Source organism: Phaethon lepturus, unplaced genomic scaffold, assembly GCF_000687285.1.
Source record: "Phaethon lepturus isolate BGI_N335 unplaced genomic scaffold, ASM68728v1 scaffold20023, whole genome shotgun sequence".
NCBI lineage: Eukaryota > Metazoa > Chordata > Aves > Phaethontiformes > Phaethontidae > Phaethon > Phaethon lepturus.
The window spans coordinates 1-18,591 of record NW_010531425.1 but is presented as its reverse complement, the minus strand read 5'-3'; the positions used below and the strand labels follow the sequence as shown (position 1 = coordinate 18,591).

Sequence of the window (18,591 nt, the reverse complement as noted above, 5' to 3'; positions counted from 1 at the left end):
CCTTTGATTTCATGGTTTTAGGGTGTACCAGAAAAAAATTGGTTTAAATAAGGCAGAAGCAACTTGTATTAAAGGACCTCCTTGCTGAAATATAATTGACTGTGTTAGTCTGTATGGCCTGTCCTGCTAGAGAGGCCCAAAGTCCAAATCCTTTTCACCATTTGACATTGTTCTGGAGTGTCTCAGTGACATGGGACTGTGGGAACCCAGGGCCTGACCAAGCCTGCTACTCCCATATTCTTAACTTTGGAGGGTTTATGCTCCAGCAGGGGTATTCCTCATCTTTTTTCCACAGATCCTGCCCACGACACATCTCCTTGCTCACATCTCTGTGGTGTATGCTCCATGCTCTCTTGTTCATTCCCCCTTCACAGACTCAGGGTAGATGTTGTGTTACAGAGGTGTATTGGGTGTGGTTCACCTGGTTAACTTGAAGTCAACATGGGAAAAACTACAGCTGTGTAGTGAGTTGGCTGACAAGCGCTGAGTCTTCCCTTATGATGTGGCTACACCTGCTGGTGCCTGGCTGCTGCCTTTTGTCTTCTCTGTGCTTGGCTCTCCTGGAGGATGGCTGTAGAGCCAGTGGTACACTGCAAGGCACTAAAAGCTCTGGAGCATGACTCAGTGCTGAAGAAGCCTGAGAGCTTCTACCCCCCACCCACCCCAGTGTAGCATTGTAGAATATCTGCACACACTCCCTGGATCACAAAAGGTTATTTGAACTGCAATGGAGCAACTGGCACGTCCTATAGCACAGTCCTGAAAATGCTGCTCAGGATGCTAGGTAGCCCTTCAGGCGCAGGAGCCATAGCAGGAACCACTGCTTCCCAGGTCCTGACTATACAGCCCGCAATGCTTTCTTTGCTTTCTCCAGCCAGGTGCTTGCTGCTACAGCTAGTCTGAGAGAAGCCCTAGATATTCCCCCCCGCCACAAGTGCATCATCTCTCTCTAAGGAGGTGAGTAGGCAAGGCTCAGTAAGTCTGTCTGGCACACAGGTGTCCCACATGTCTGAAGAGAGAGAGAGAGAGGAGTGGGGCTTGTTTGCTACTGGCTGCTGCCATCAAGCTGCTCTTGCTACATGAGTCTCTTGCTGCATTTCTGGAAAAACTGAAAAATGCACCATTGTCAAGTCATGAACACAAGCCTGTCTTGATCAGATGACATTTGTTTTATCTGTGTGTATATGAGAGACAGGTCAGAAAATTCATTTGATTTTTTGGTTTTTGGGTTTTTTTCCCCTGAGTTTGAACCGGATTTGAACTCTGCGCGTTGCTGTGAATCCCCTTCTGTAACTACACCACTATGCAAGCACGTTTGCCTGACCTAAATCTGTGCCCTTGAGTACCTTGCTGAGATGTTTTCCTCTGACAGGAACTGACAGCACTCTCTGCTTTGTCCATTTCCCTGGTGGTTGCTACTGAGCTTTGAGAGATGCACACTGACAAGAGCCTGTGAGCACGGGAGCGGAACAGGGCTGCTCACCAGGTCCTCGGAACAGGCAGCCTTGTGGGACACCAGGAAAGATAGTTCTTGAGGCTGCCAACCTTCACTGTCTTGGGCTGCCATCTTCTCTCAAAATGGTTCACTGATACTTTCCCCTAGATACCAGGGCAGAATTTGAAGATGCATTTTAGAAGATGCTCCTTTGTTAAGGACAGGTGTCCTACAGCAATAGTGTGTGCCCAGACTCGCACGCAGCACTAACACTTGTTGCAAAGTACATCGCTTGTGGGAAGCGTGCTGTAGAGGAAAGGCAGGAATCACTGTGTAAACTGAAACTGCATACTTTATGTTCTGGCTGACTGAAATAAACTTGAATGCCATTTTTTTTTCCTCCCCTTCAGCCTAGGTGTGCTTGTCCTTTAGTCCACCAATTTACTAGAGGACTACCCATTCTAGGCTTTCCCCTTCCTATTAAGGTTTTATTTCTGTTAAGCCTCAAGAGGTGGAAGGAGGCTAAGCAGAGCCACTCTGCGAAAAAACCCTTGCTAATGAATTATGTGAGGGAGCAGTCTGATATTGTGTGATTAAAATCTCTTAACTGTGACATACATTTTCAATACTTTTCCTCTCTCTTCTATAATCTTCTCCATTAAGAACAGAAGGATCTGGGGGATGGGGAAAGGTACTCTGTCTTGTCCTTAATGCTGTCTGACTGTGCTTTTGCAGATACTGATGGCAAGAGAATCCCGCTGTAAAGCTGTGTGAAAGGCACAGCAGTTGCTGTCTCAGCTGTTTCATGTGATTCCTCCTTCAGATTACATCAGGTCCCTACATGGAAGCAGAGAGAGCACAGTGCTTGTAATGCAGCTATGATCCATGCTTCTATGCTGTGCAGCAGTGATTAATTGCAGGTTTGGGAGAACAATTAGCTAGAAGTAGCCTCTTGCTGTAGCAGGGAAGACGGCAAGAAGCATAGGCTGACCTAAGGGTTCTCAGGTTTGCCTGAGTACAGAAGTACTTTTCAGTGAGGTTTTTAAGGGCTTTTAATGACCACTCTTAAAGATGGATGCCACTAGTCCTTACCTGAGCTTTGCTGTATGGGCTTCATATGGATGGAAAGGACTGTCTGGGTGCTTTTCAGAACACGTGGATGTCTTGGCGTTTCTGCCGTGTATTGAAACGTTGCTCTGGTGTGACTCACTAGCTGGTGCTGCTTGCATCGCAAGGGGCAAAGTTCTTTCCCCTTCTTGGGCAGCCTGGAAGATGATTCTCTCTACTAAATGAAGTATGTTTTCTTTAGTTTATTTTCCTTTAAAAGGTGGGAGAGGGGTAAGTATAGATATTTCTATAGTTTATACTAAGAACTTACTCCTAGGAGCAGGGCTCTAATATACAGAACTTGTCCTGTGTGTCTCAACATCCCTCCACCCTCAAAAATCCTCAAGCAGTCAGCTGGTCAGAGCTTTGCACGTCTGTGCTCTTTGCGTTTGGTAGCAATGTGTTGCAGGCTCTTGTGCAACCCTGGTGCTAGTCAAAATCCCAGGAGTGGAGCATTTCAGGGCTCATTTGTTTTCTTCCCTCTGTTCACAATCCCCCTCCGCAGCCCCTACCTGGTAGGTTGTGACAGCATCTACGTGTCTGAAATTCACGGCGAGTTCTCATCCTCCTTTCCAGAGAAGCCCATGGCTCTGTGTAGAGCAGGTATGTCCCCCAATCCTTTTCTGAGAGATCTCTGTTAATACAATGCCTGGAAGTCCACAGTCACTTCTACCCTTGGCAGCAGCAGGAGGACTGTTTGCACCCAGCCTAGTAGTATGGATACACCATTTATCAAAGTCTTGCTGAATGATGGATTTCTTGCTTCCCACCTGTGAAGAAGAGGGGGAGATGGCACCCAGGCTGGGAAAAACTGTGGAAGTGGAGCAGAAAAGCCAGAGATGAGCCTGATTCATAGAGGACTGAGGAGGCTTGGGGTGCTACATGTGTCAGGTAAGGTGAGTAAGGAGTGGCAGAGGTGGTGTAGACAACTTCTTTTGCTTGTGTCCCATCTTCCAACCCTGTTGTTTTCATCTCTTCCCACTGCATTGAAAGAGTGGCATGGGCTTCCGCTTGTAGAAGCTGATGCCATTTGTTTTTCTCTGACTGTTTTAGGAGCTGGTGAGGTAGGTCCCAGCCAAATAATCCCATTGTTTGAGGTCAACATCTTTGTGTTCTGGTTAGTGGCACGTGGAATTCTGGGAACATGGGTAGCTGATGCACTCTTCAGTTCTGCACCTGGACAGTCTTGGTGCATCCTGGAACAACTGTAGCTGTCAGGCCTGAAAGTGCTGCTTTTCTCAGTGTTGACACTTCATTTCTTATTTCCACAGCAAATAAAGTTCTCCATCCATTCTCTCACACTTGCACACTACTCTTCTTTCCTTCACATCATGTGCCATAGGCTGTTGAACTGATGAAGCCGGCGCGCTCAATGCGTCCCAGGCACTACAGCTACTAGCTCTCTAAACCCTGCCTTTGAAAAGGGGTTTCTTGTCCCTCTTGCTATGCGCGTCGCTCCCAGCCACCAGCGAGGTGATTTCATGCCCTCCTGCCTGCTGAATAGCTGTGCCAGTTGCTGTCACCGCTGCTGCTCATGTGGAGTGCAAGAGGAAAGGAGAAAAAAGGCCACCTGTCATTGTTCAACTGCTGCCTCATCAAAGATGTAAATGCAGGCCCTCCGTCACCTCTGCCGGTCTCATCAGGAAGTTTGGTTTGCATCCGCTCACAGGATGAATGATGTCCTGTGGAGGTGGCACCCAGCTAGCTATTTGTTAACACTCTGTGCAGGGGTGTAGGATGGCAACCCCAGGCTGAGGTTATCTCCTCTCCATGACACTGAGTGAGTTATGAGCTAATAGCACTTTATTAAAATAGTATTTTCTATTGGAGAGCAAATCTAAGAACAGATGGATTAGCAAGCAATCCATCACTTCCCATCTTTGCCACTGCCAGCTGAAATGCCTTCTCTGTGCTTCAACATTGCAGCTGGGAAACAGATTTATAATATGGTCGTCGATCTATTCTCAGTTACCATCCACTTAAGTGTATTTACTTTTGAATGTGATACACTAGGAGGAAAGTTCCGGTGTACAAGTACAAGGATGCGAGCACCCCACGCTTTCTCACCAGTGCGTGTCCCATGCCGTAGGACTTGCAGGAGACAGGAGTGTTCCCAGGAAGTACTCCTCTGACAACCTGTGTTTGTGTTTTGAATGGAGAGGAAACACTCAAATTATTTTTTAATCCGTTGTCTGTGGCTGTTTTTTCATTTTATTGCAACATTATTGTTCTCCCTGTATGTTTGTTGGGTGTTTTTAAAGTGGCAAATCCAATTAATTTGTCCAGGCTGTAATGCAAATCATGGCCTGCCCTGGGAAGCCTTGCTGCTCCAGGAGGTTCTTTGCTTGTGGAAGGCAGCCCATCTTCTGCAGCCAGCGACCGAGTGCTGTTGGCACATGGATGTAAGTAAACGGGATCTATTGGAGGGATCCTGACAAAAACATGCCAGAGTTTGCTACTTCCTGTGGGTGGCTTGTCTCTATGTTCGCCTGGTGTGCAACCTGCCAGGTCTGCAAGTTCCCTGGCAAGGGCTTCTCCTCTCTTGAGCCTGTCTTACAGTCACGCGCGGCCCCTTGGTGCCAGTGCAGCTCTCGGTCCGAGACACACAAAAGCACCACCAAAGAAACTGAAACAAACACAGGAGATTGTACACAGCAAACCCATCTGCAGGCGAAGAGCTGGCAGATAGCGTGGCTGCAACAACCGCAGGGCTTACTCGTCACCCGCGCACCAGCGCAGCGGGTGCTGGAGCAGCAAAGGGGCATGTGAGGGCAGCCCGGCTGCTGTGCGTCAGCTTTTGGCAGATAACGCAGATAGGGTCCTGGGGTGTCTTGAGAAGCAGCACAACTGTGTCACTGCAGCACTTGGGGACCAAGGAGCTAGAATCCAGTTTGAAGGTTAATTTTGGTCACCTGTCCCACAACAATTTCACAAGCCAAAAATGACAATAGAAAAGCTTTTCTCCCATGCGCACCAATTCACCCTGCCTCTCTTGCAACCTCCAGGCCATTCATGATGTGCATCCCTGAGTCAGTGTTCTCACAGACTCCTGGTACTCTGCTGGACCTTGTCATTCAGCCAGCATGTCTCTCACGGAGATCAACCACTCAGGCATTGGGATAAGGCAAGGTTTGCCCATCTGAGCTGCAGTAGAAGAGGAACCAAAGGACTTCAATCAGCTAGACACTCAGTAAGTGCCACCAGGCTGCTTTACACATTGTTTCTTCCTACCAAGCACGGACAGGAGAGATTGGGTACCTGGTGAAGGACAGGTATGGGTCAGATCTTGCTTTGAATGACCTGGGACAGTGTATCCTTGCTGTCTGGTTTTCCTTTTCTTTCCCCTGATTCCTTGAAGTAGCACAGCCTTACCAAATCTTGGTGATGTCTTCTGACACATGTCATCTCCTGGAATGAAGCTCTAGCAGCATTACCAGGCTACATGACATTATTATTTTCTAAGATGTGCGAAGCGGAGCAGCGCATCAGTAGCTCGGAGAAGTCCCCAGGCAGTCCTCCAGCTCTTGCCCTATCTCTAATTTTTCTCACCTCAAAGAAGTCAGATCATTTGTCTCTCTTGCTGGCCATTTTTTACCCCCAGATGTAATCTGAGATGCCAGTGCCTGCAACCATCAGTCAGTTCCTTGACGACAGCTCCCTGCCTTGCTGCCTGGGTGGGTTTTTTTTCCCCTCTCTCTTGCCACTGTGGGTTGTGAGTTTTATTCTTGTTGTGGGGGTTTCTTTGCTTGGGTATTGGGGTTTTTTTTTTATTGCTGCTCTGCTTTCACATAGTATCTCCACCAAGCCTAAGATGTGCCCAGATTTGCCCAGACTTGTAGAACAACTTGAGCATCAGCACCTGTGCATAAGGACTGACGTCTCGCTCAGTGTCAGACTTGCTCTGTTTGTGTACGCGTGGTCCTGTTCCAGGAGAGAAAAGAGCAGAATGAAGAATGTTAAAGGACTAGTCCATGGTGGCAGATTTCGCTTCTGCTAGAATGGGAAACGAGCACACCTTTCCTTGTCCCAGCCAAAGCCCTAGGTTTCCTGGACCCTGCCTTCCTTGCTTGCCCTTGCAGGCAACAGGCAAGAGAGACCCCCCCTCCTCCCCAGTCGTGGCTTGCACCTAGAATTTGGTTTTAACAGTAAAATATTTAGCTTCTTTTTAACTCAGTTTTGGACCTTAGAGCTTCCCTGTGTTCCCAGTGAGTGGGAGACAAGCAGGCTGAAATCTGGGACAGTACCTATCATGTCACATAATCCGGGGGAAATTGCACAGCCCTTCATCATCGATGGAGGCTGGGCACAGCTTTTCCCCACACCATTCAAGCCGTGTTCGTACCACCTCTTCTCTTAAACCCCTGCCCTTAAGCTGGTGACCTGCTAGTCTACAGTGCCCCGGGCAGACCTCCAGCCTCTGACCCCAGGAGTATCGGTCGGTCCAAAGGGTGGGAAAAAAACACTCGGATGCAAAACATGCAAAAAACTATTTTACTGACAAACAGCAAAGGGTGGGCTTAGTTTCAGGAGCTGAACGGGTTATCTATTATACAAACATATTACTGAAAGGGAGGGAATGGCTGAAATACACTCACTCATTGACCCAAATAAAATCACAGTGTGCTTTTCCCATTGCCCCCCCCACCCCCGAGCTCTCTGTGGCCTTCAGCTGCTCCCCTTAGCTTCAGCACAGCATTGTTACGGGTCCCAGCACGGCTGCTGGAGAACGGAAACTGTAGGTGACGTTTGCTTGGTATTTAATAAAAAAATTAGCCATTATTGCTTTTCAACCACAGTAGAGATTATTCTATGATTAGACTCGGAGCAGAGTATAATCTCTCTCTCTGTTAGGATCAACGTGTGTTGTACCTCTTCCTGCCTGATGCATGCAAAATTGATTCGAGTGCAGAAAAAAGAAAGAAGGATTAACAATCGGGGAAACCAGCGCTCCAAGTTTGTTCTTGTAGTCTCACTGCAGAGCACTACTGGAAAAATCTTCCTAAACTGTGTGATCTGTCCTGCAAGGGTTTCCACCGCCTTAGTCATTGTGAGCTGAGGGTACTTGGTGGCTCACAGGACTGAGCCATCCTCCCGCTGTCACCCCTCCGTGGAAATCCCAGGGCTCAGCTTGAAGAGGGGACTAAAACTAGCGACCCCATTGGGAAAGAAATGAATGCGAAGGAATGGGAGCTACTAGAGAAGAGGAATGGCCTTCATGCCGTGAGCACACGATGACGCGCACGCAGACGCGCACGCAGACGCGCACGGACACACACACGCAACTGGAACAGTACCCCGAGAGCCTCACCAGCAGGCAGCAAACTGTCAGCCCAGGCTCACTGTAGAGCTCCTCCTCCCACCTGCCCACGTTTTCCGACTTCTCTCCTTCCTCCGCTTTTGCCCCAACAGCCCACACACATGGAGGTTGCAGGCCTGGTGCTTCCCCCCCCTTCAGCAAGTTCATTTGCTTTTTCGTGCTCTCCAGGGTACCACAGTGAGCCAGGCTGGCCTAAGAGGACATTTTATCTTCAGTCCATCCTAAGGTGGAACCAGCACCTGCGTCCCTGCCTAATGCCCTGTCTGTCCCCTACTCTAAATCCCGTTGCCTGTGGCTGAAACACACATCTGTGTCACCGGTGTATCCCGGTTGCAAAGCATTTGGTCCAAATGTCTTTCTATTCGTACTGTACACTCTAGTAATAGAAGTACTTCTATTCTTTTACATCCAGAGGTGCTCTGGGGGTTCCTGTTGGCTATTTCTACCTTCAGAGCTCCCTGAATGCAGAAGGGGCCTTCATAACCTCCATGTTCACACACGCTCTTCATTAATGCCACACAGAATGTTAAACTGCTGCTGTGAAGATGCCTCAAAATGAAATTTGAAATGAGACTGAGGCTCCCTGTCTCATTTATTGCCTGCAAGCCTCTGGCCTTCATACAAGGGAAGGTGAAGGGTGAAGATTGCCCTCCCTTTTCCAGGGGAGCCAGTACATGCAAAATGTTTCCTTCACAATGGGCTTTCTCCAGAGCTGGGGAATGAGCTTGGATCAGGACTTCCCTCACCGGCTCCCTCACAGCTTTCTCCTGCCTGGGCTCCTCTGTAGACCTTACCCAAGGTAAGCAAAGGCTATTGATGTTTGTGTTTGCACTGCCTGTTGCAGTCTTGATGTGTCTACTCTTGGGCTCTTGTGAAGCCAGTGGGCTTCAGCTCACCTGACACTATTTGCATGGCCTTCTTTTTTTTTTTTTTCATAGAATGGCTGAGGTTGGAAGGGGCCTCTGGAATTATCCAACCCCCTTGCGTAAGCATGGCCACCTACAGCAGGCTGCCCAAGACTATGTCCAGTTGGCTTTTGACTATGGCCAAGGATGGAGACTCCACAACTTCTCTGGCAACCTGTCCCAGTGCTTGGTCACCCTTACAGTAAAAAAGTGTTTCCTGATGTTCAAGCAGAAACTCCTGTGTTTCAGTTTGTGCCCATTGCCTCTGGTCCTGTCGCTGGGCAACGCTGAAAAGAGCCTGACTCCATCTTCTTTGCATCCTTCCTTCAAGTATTTATACACATTGATCCCCCTGAGCCTTCTCTTCTCTAGGCTGAATAGTCCCAGCTCTTTCAGCTTTTACTCATAGGAGAGATGTTCCCGTCCTTTAATCACCTTGGTGGCTCTTTTAGTATCCCCTTTTTATCAGGGATTCTCTTCTCCCAGCTGAGTGCAACTGGAAAATGAGGTAGAGAGTAGCAGTGAGAGTAGCTAAAACCACCCCACCGTGCTGTGAATGCCTGGGATGTGCATTCTGGCCTCTCTTCTGGTCTTTTGCCATTCATTGATACGTGCTGCCGGATACTTCAGCCAGGATGGGCCAGTTGATGTGTCCCTGGCTGGCTCAAGGGCCAGCTGACCAGTAAGAGGGCACGGTGGCTGGATGGCTGGTATCACAGGAGTCACCTTCCCAAACTGTTCCTCAAAGGGGAAGGGTCCTTCTCATTGTGTCAGAGCAGCAGGCCAAAGAAGACACGCATAGTACCTGGGTCTGCTCCAGGCTATACCTGAAATCCCATGTGTGGTGGCCATGGGCTCTTCCTTTTCTCCCATTCCTGAAGCAACGTGTGGCTCTGCTAGCAGCTCCCTGGCAGAGCGCTTCCCACGCCTACGGTGAATTCGGCCTCCTGTCACTTCTTCCTTCCCCATGTCCATCCTGTTGTGAGCCAGTGAATGTGGTGGGGTGACGGATACCAGATGACAGGAAGCGAAGTGGAGGAGACAACCAGCTTGATGGGCCTGCTCTTTAATGCGTGGTTCTCTTGAGAAGAAAGCAGACGGTAAGAGCAGAAAGAAGGTGGCCCTAGAATGTGTTTAGGCTTATGCTACCTTCAAGGATCTCAGTGAGGGGCAGCGGGTTTACTCAGCAGTGCTGGTAAGTGGCTGGTTGAATTTAAAAAGGAGCTACCGGTTGATAGAGTGGATTCCACAAGTCTCTGTTTTCTCCACCTGTCTTTCCACACTTCTCCTTTGCAGCAGACCCCAACCACCAGCACGCACCCGTTCGGTGTGCAGGCGGCCAAACCCGGGCTCCTCACACCAAAAATGAGGGAGAATGTTCCCAATGCAAATCCCAGCTCTGGAGAATTGGCACATTCAGTTTTAAGCTCTGTCTCTGCTCTAAAAATAGCCCCTCCTGAGGCGGCACAAAATTCCCCCCGCTATCTAATTCTGCAGAAGCCTCCCTCAAAGCATCTGGCGGATGAGTGCTAAGCCATGGTGCACACTTCCCACTCCTTTGTCCCTACAGAGCTGCTGTTACAGACGGAGCTGCCAGCTGTAAGCTTTGCAGCTCCACGTTTTCTCTTCCACAGGTGCTGGCCAGCACCTTGCCGAGCCCTGACCTTGTTGTGTCAGCTCCCTGATGCCAAAGTCACTTTCTCTCAACTGAACCCTTTTTGTTTGAGGTTGTTGCTGGGTTTGGGTGTTGTTGTTGTTGTTGGTTTAATCTGTGGATTTTTTGTTTGGTTTGTGTGTGTGTGTGAAGACTGGATCAGAGGCAAGAGAACAACAGACGAGTCAACACTAGTACATCTCAGACAATTAAACAAGGAGAAAACACCCCCACAACCAGACAAAAGCAAAACGAACGCATGCACAGGAGAAGACGACAGTGCAAGGGCAGATTTTACAGACAACTGAGCTGCGAGCAACAGTAGCAACCTCACTTGGACAGAGGAAGAAGAGACCACGAAGTCAGACGTTGTCGGTAAGGCTCACACCTCGAGCGGAAGTGGCTGAGGCGATGGCACAGGGACAAGGGCGCTGATGCCAAGCAGAGAGAGAGCAGGTGCTGCTTGGGGCAATACAGCTGGTACCGGGGTTCAGCAATACTCAAGACACAGCCGCCTCTTTTACCTTCTGCTTCTCGGGGAGGGGTTGTCGTCTTATTCCCCAAAGAGGAGACACGGCAGACACTTGGCTGTTGGGAACAACAGTCGTCTTCTGCACACCACCACAGGTTAAGTGGCACATGGGACCTGGGCTGCTCCTCTGCAGGGAGTTCTCACCACCGCAGCCTTACTTGGTGTGTCAGGTTGTCCAGTCCCAGCAACAGGATTATTCTGATCTCTTTATGCAGGACCAAATCTACAGTAGCTTCCTAGACTCAAAAGGAAAAGGCACCTCGCACCAGGAATCTGCCCTTGTGTCCCTATTGAGCTGGCTGCCTGAAGTCAGCCCTGCGAAGAAGGTGCACCAGATCTCTTGTGTCAGGAGCAGGACCTGGCCTTGCTGCATGGGGAGGAACTTTGCCGCTTATTTACTGAGGAAGAGAATCAAAGGCCTAGTCAGTTCCCCAGGATTAATCCCATCGGTGTAGTCCGTGCTGGGACAAACCTTGCTCTAGGAGGGTTTTTTTTGTTTCCTTGGATTTAAGACCAGTGAATTACTCCTAGTAAATTTAATTGCACTGAGAGTATTTTTTGTTTTATTTTTTGACTAAGTGTAAACAAGAGATGGGCTCACAAGGTAATTGCTGTAGACACAGCAGATTAAAAATAAGTTTGTTCTTAAACAATGGGAATATGTCGCATGTAAGATTTCCCCCCCTTCCAGAGCCTCATATTCCTCTGAAATTCTGACATGGATCAGTGTGAGACGTCACTTCACTCTTTCTAGCTGTAAGTTTCATATTTAAGGATATTTTCAGCTAAGGTCAGTTGCTAGAGCAGGGCAGAACCAGACTTTCAATTCAGTCTGAGTTTAGGTCACTGCCTTAAGTCTCTCTTGTGGGAGGCTCCAAGTGGAGTGATTAAAGTGCTTTTTTCCCCATAATGAGTTCCGGAGACTCAGTATTTGTCCTTATCGTGATGGAATTTTCTCCCCTGCAAAATGTTGTGCCATCTGAAGACATGTCCATGACATGTACTGTAATACAGTACCTATTCTTTGCTGTCAGCTAAGTGTGTGCCGTCACACAAGGACAAACAGAACAGCCGTTTGGCCAAATCTCACCCGTCTCTGTGTGAGTAACACTCCATGGAAGTGAGCATCTTATGCCACTTGAGGATGAGCCCATATAGTCAAATGCACAAAGCTCATACAGTGAGGGAGGTTGCAAAGCTGTGTATCTTGAAAAGGAGCTGCTTAAGGAAAAGTCATTCTTTAGATACTAACAGGTGGCTGCGGACATTACAACCGTAGAAAGTCCTGAATGACAGACAGTCAAGCAGACAGACATAAGTACAGACCAGGCAATTACTTAGGTCCAGACAGAAACTGAGGCTCCAAGACAAGAGGCACTAGGGAATAGCAAAGGTAGGAATGGCAAAGAACAGGTATGTTTGGCTCTTGGATAGCTTTGGGGCTTGTAAATAACTGAACTGATCCTGGGCATAGGAAACGACGAAAAAAACCCAAGACACGGAAGCTGGAGCAGGGAGAAAAAAAGCAGGGAGTCATGGTGTCCTTTTCCCTTCACAGACATTGCTATCAAACAATAGGAGACCATTGACAGAGTCAAGGAACCCACAGAAAAAACCAGCAGTTTCTGATATTAATCATCCTTTTGTTCTGGATGTTTTCCCCGTTTAAGCTTACTCAATACAAAATGAGGAATGAAGGAGAAATGACTGGGATTCAGGGCCACCACCTTGAATTCCTGTGACTAGCATCTCCCTCCCTTACTCCTCTCAGGGCTACGGCCGTCTGCTGCCCAGCCTGCACAAAAGCAATGCAGTCCGGGCGCGTTTGCTTCTCTCCCCCAGCAGAACGTGACTGCTACAGGAACCGGATACCACTGTGCTGTCTAGATGCACACAGGCGTTATCAAGCAACACTCCTTCTGGCAACTCTGACTGGAAGTGAAGGTGGTCTCTGGATGTGGAGGTTGGTTTCAGACACTTGAGAGCTACCTTGAAATCCACACCTAAGCTGGGACCAGGGGAAGCAAAGGCAAAACCAGGTTAGAGCATCCTCGTACTTTGAGTCAACCCATTATTGGGACATTTGACTCTGTAGATGAGTTTGGCTTCAGGCACACATTTCTCCATGTTCCTCAAGCCAAGCCCAGCTCGCTGCTGAAGCGCTATTTCAGCTCGGAGCAGTAACACAAGAAAATAGGTGGCTGTTCATGTGCAGGAAGAGTGGAACGGTTAACCCCGCTCTCATTGCATTGTCAGTGTTTCTAGGGTGGTATTAACCAGGGCCTCAGGCTCTCCCTCGAAGAGGAGGGGGAGAGAAGTGCCTTCCTCCCAAGCAAGGGGTGGGTGGTGTTTATTAGCAGAGGGGAGGGGTATGATCAGGGCGCGAGTCAGACCTAACACCATTCAACCCGATACAACTTCTCCCCGCATATCAGGAGCAACTCCTCTCTGCCATTAGTGAAGGATAACAGCACTGACACCAGCAAGGTACCACCAACGTAAAAGTGGTGTAAAGCCGGCAGCGCCAGCCCTGTTAAATGGACTGATACCTTACAGTACTGTTCCCCTGGTACCAAGATCTTTTGGATTGCTTAAGGCAGGTTTCAGTGTACAGCAATGCAAACAACAAATCAGTTACATATTCCCAGGACTTCCTTCCCCCACAGCAACTCCCCAAAACAGGAACCAAAGCCAAAGGGACACTGTGCCTTCACAACCAGCTGGCAGCAGTCCCCATCCAAACCTGTGACCAGCAGAGCCATTCTAGCAACGGGAGGAACAGAGCAGAGCAAAACCAAGCCAAAGGACCAAAGAAATGGGGGACTTGAGCTCTTGCATGAGAAACTGCATCTTCTTCACGTTGTCCCAACTCCATACCCTTGACCAACATTCCCCAGAGGATAACTGGATGTGCAGGACAGCCGTGAATGCCAGGGAAAGGGGGTTGAAAGTATAATGCAAATCTCTTTTCTCTTTTTTGTTTGTTTTCGTTTGTCTGCTTTTTACATATATACACAAGTCTGACAATAAAATGTGGAACACAGTGCAATGTCTTGGCTGCGTAGCATCCAGGACTGGCTTCAGTTGTGCATCGTGGTGTGCCACAGGGACACACAGGATGGATAAATAAAATTGTGTCCTCGGCTGGCTTCCACAGAGGAGCAAACCAGCAGCTGTTCCCCTGGAAGAAGAGCAAAGTCCTTTTTAAAACCTCACTGCAGTCTCTGGAGGGGAAGGCATTCCTCAGAGGTGCCGTGGGCTAGGGTGCCCATTATGGTACAGCTTCTGTTTGATGTGCACCATGTTCCCAGTCGCCTCCTCGTACTGCCTGTGATGACGTTTTCTGAACTCCTTTAAGTTACAAAATTTTGGAATCCAAGACCAGGAATTGTCTGGAAGGCAGAAAGGAGAAGGAAGATGAGATATTACAGGAAGGGTGAGACCCGTGTTCTCCTGCCTTGCCTAGTCCTGTTCCTGGCCTGCCCCACAGAAGTCAGGCACCAGCTATGGCCTTGGCAAGGCCACCCTTGAGGCTTCCCTTCAGACCACACTTGTTCCCCAGCCAGACTTCATGCCTCGGCTGTAGCCACAGCACTGCCCACTCCTCTCCCAGACTTGCAACAGCCTGTGCCCTGAACGCGATCAGCAGATGGATACCCACCCCTCAGCCACGACCCCAGCAGACAGGCAGCAGAACACACCTTGGCTGCGCCTGCTATAGGAATGGCTTGTTTCAAGGGATGCACGGATGGGCTGCACTGGTCCGTCATGACAGCGCGGGTGGGAGTTGAGTTAGAAGGGGCAAACTCCAGCTTTTGACTCTTGGTAGGAACCAACTCCCTGTGATGAGCCCTATCCTCCAGCCCTCCTTGTGCTTTACTCACAGGCCAAATACCAGGCCAACAGTATGGGCAAGAGCCAGCAAAGGCAGTAACCTCATACTGATCTCTGCTGACTTCCGTAGCTAGCAGGGAGCTGCCCTGGGGACCAAGCTGCCAGGCAAAGAGCCGCACATTGCTGTAGCAAATGTATCACCCCCGTTCAACCCTGGCTCTTTTCCTCTGTCTTCTGAAACATTGGCCAACTTCACGCAACATCAGCACAAGCCTCTTTCTGCCCCAAAGCCAGTGCAGGCTGGGCAGCGTCATTTATTTTGTCCAGTGTTTCAGCTTCCAGCCCATGAACCTTTCCCTGGAACTTCAGTTTCATGAGAGCTTTGGGTCATTCCACCCAGAAATACACATAGCCCAACCCCTCAAAGGAGAATTTGAAAGCCCCAGAGCCTGATAAGCTGTATAAAGTTGAACTATTGCAAGCAGCGTGAGGTGGTTTGTGACTGCTCTGGCCAGCACTGCAGCTACTATGAAGTGCAATCTGATGGCTGAGTTTCTATAGAATATTTTCTATTTTAAGAGATCTCTTCCATCAGGAAGGAGCTATAGGTTATTCTAACAGACCAGAATTTAAGCTGATCAGTCCACAGTGTGACACTGAGTCATTGCTAAGTGGTACTCATGTATTTCAGGGAGGGCTCTACGTTCTGCACCAGTACAGTATTTTGTATTACCCCTACCTGTCGCAGTCACGGGCACCATTTATGTCTTTAGAAGGAGACTTTAGCTTAGGTAGTCGTTCAACAAAGAAACGGGTACCCTTTCTCCCTATTGCCTTTAAAATGACTAGATTTGCGTAGCTGAGTTGAGTGAATAGGAAATACCTCAACATTCCTTATTTTCCTCCAAGTTCCCCAGTGATTTTTCAGCCTGCCTTTAGTGAAAAGTTCTCAGCACAGCACACAAGCGCACTGTTTTCTCTTGGGACAGAACAGTTCACGGCATGTAAAAACCTTGACTGGAAAGGAGCATCATGTCCCATTGCTCGGTATACAGTGGAAGCCTCACCGACAGAGTAGATGAGGAGGGCTTCCAGGGTCTCTTCTACCACACGTTTGACCGTGAGGACACAGGGTTGTTAACAGAGCCAGGACCAGTGCAAGCACGCAGCTGGGGAACACCAGCCTGGGTTAAGAGCAGACGGGTCCCGTGTGGCCGGTGCAATGCCACTGAGAGGTGACGTCTCAGGCCAGAGAAGGTGCCAGCGTTCTGCAGCAGGAAAGGGGCACCGCCAGTGGGGTTGCTAAGGGAAGAAAAAGCTGGGTGCCAAGTAATACTGCATTCACGTTCTGAAAAGACGTATCTGCACGGTGTATCGCAGCATGGGCCAACACTTTCTTAAAGCCTTAGAATATGCATACAGAGGGAGAAAAAAAATGAAAGAAAAAAGATTGTTCCGCTTAAATACTAAATTAATTAATAGCATTACCCTTAATTACTAAAAATAAAAATCTATGCAGTACCCATTCAGAAGAAGGTAGTTAGATGGCGATACCATATCTGTAGCTCAGCGCTCCATAACGAAAGGCTCTGAAGAGCAATATTGCTGTACCCACTACAGCAGCTCACCCAAGGGTCGCTCGTGCCAGCCCTGCTGACTTCATGAGCACTGATGAGATCACAGCCACAGGTGGTCTGATCAAAAACAGGTGTCACAGCCTCAAGATTGGCTCAGTACCTTAGATCTCACTGGAAACTCTGACAATTAGCCTTCTGCTTGGGAAATGACAGCAACACAGCCTCACGAGAGTCCCGATTCTGAAACTGCTCAAGCAGGCTGCTGGGGATTTGGGAAGACTAATGAGAAATTAATATGATTTTGAGCTGAGTTTTTAGAAAGAGACAGTCCGTTTCCCTAGTTAGAATTTCTAACGGGTTCACAGATAAATCTTTCTCACTCTCCTTCTCCTCCGAGTTGTAATTTAACAGACACCATCAGCCAGGGTTAGAGAGACTGAGATTTGTAGGTACACTGTTATGGAATTTCAAGTCATTCACTATTTTAATAGTTTTTCTGTCTTTTTTTCCCCTCCAACAACTAAAGTCCATGGGAAGTCCACGCTGAGAGCGCAGAGGGGCAGAGAGGGCCTCTGAAGGAGCGTCTGTTGGACATTTTCAGGATGTTAGTTCAGGATGCTAGGCTAACTGGTCCAAAGACTAACCGGTATGGCTAATGCTTTTCCCTGTGGGGCTGACGTCACTACCGAAAAAATTCGACACATCTGGAACAGTAATGAGGATAGGGAAACCTCAGCTGATGCATCCCTGCCACAACACGGAAATGTCTGTCATTGTCACCACGCTGTCACAAGTTGATAGGAACAACAAGAGGCTGCACTCCACAGGCACGTGCCTAGCTGCAAATCACATGCACAGAAAAATCCAGATTTCAGGGAGGTTTCGTCTGGCCTGAAAATATTCTGCCCACGTGTGCAGACATACAAGCACCATCTGCCAGCTTGCCTGCGGGTAAAGACGTTGCTTTCCATCAAACACCCCTTTGCACCAGCACAGGCTTTACGCTTTCCAAGGCAGAGCCCTCCAGGCGGGGATGCTCAGCTGGCTTTTTCCACGTAAGCATCACCGCTCGTATACAGAGGGTCGGGCCCGTGCCAAAGCCACCCGGAACAAATGCTGCAAGACCGTCGGCCTCCCCCCGCTCCACCAGCCTCAGAGGACATGGCAAGGGCTTGAGGAAAGAGAAGGAGCCCGTGGGACTGCACTTACCATACCGGCGGCTAGTTCTCCAGGCTCGCACCGCGTAATGGAGAACCCCGTCCATCCACACCAGAAACCAGCTTATACAAAAGCCCAGCAAAAGTCCCAGCATCAGATCGATCTCTTGCTTGGTTACATTGTCAGTCACAAAGTAATTCTCCGAGGAGTCCACCACTGACTGATCCCCATCGTACGGAATAACGTAATGGACGTGATGCCTGTTGCAGGGAACAGAAACAGGGAAAAGCATCAGTGGAGAAGAGCAGAGCATATTTTCCATCCAGCGCCTGCTCCTGTGGCCAAGGGCTGGTTTAATACCGTTCCTTCGAGTTCCCACCAACATGCCTGGGAGCAGAAATGCCGTCTTGGCTTTTTGTGCTTATGTCGGCAGAGGAATTGGCAGAGCGAGGTAGAAAAGTAGAGAAACCTGAACCCGTGCCCGGAACTTGTATCGCGTTCCTGACACAGGCTCTGTCCCTCGGTTCGTCGTCTGTAAAACGGAAGATATTATCAAGGACAGCATGAGGTTGGAGTGGTCCCCCCCCGGAGACGTAAAGGGCACTACTGCGTTCATGCTCGCGGGCAGAGGCCAATAACACCTTGCTCCTGCGAGCGCGCGCGCTGCGAGCGCAGTCACGACATGTCACGCTGCCTCACGAGAGCTAGAGAAGTCCGCTGTTACGCAGTACGGCCAGTGCCAGCAGCTTCACGGCGCTTCTCCAGAGGTTTGCTCTTCTGCTCAACGTCCCACCGCTCAGAGTAAAATGAGAATCGTATCTTTCACGTATTGGAGCAGAGCACGTTTGCAGTTCACAGAGGAAGTACTTGGGAGCGTGCCTTGAATTCACCCGCAGACGGCAGAGACCCTGCAGCGTGTCGCTCCTGGAAAAGCCACGCAAGCTCGAAGACCACCTCAGGTTTTCTTACTGCACGACTGCGGCGGTTTGGGATGCAGGGTCCCCTCACCCTCCTCAAGGAACAGGCAGCGGTTACTGCCTGTAGCAGATAGCAAGAAATCTCTGCCGGCAGT

General features: G+C 49.2%; 1 protein-coding gene across 1 annotated transcript; it reads right to left on the bottom strand.

Moving 5' to 3' along the window:
• Nucleotides 1-14,193: 14,193 nt before the first annotated feature.
• TMEM240 (transmembrane protein 240) lies at nt 14,194-17,779 on the bottom strand (the record flags this gene model as incomplete). Its single annotated transcript, XM_010284561.1, has 2 exons — nt 14,194-14,342; nt 17,571-17,779. Coding segments are annotated over 2 exons (358 nt in total), but the record flags the coding sequence as incomplete, so codon positions are not given.
• Nucleotides 17,780-18,591: the final 812 nt, after the last annotated feature.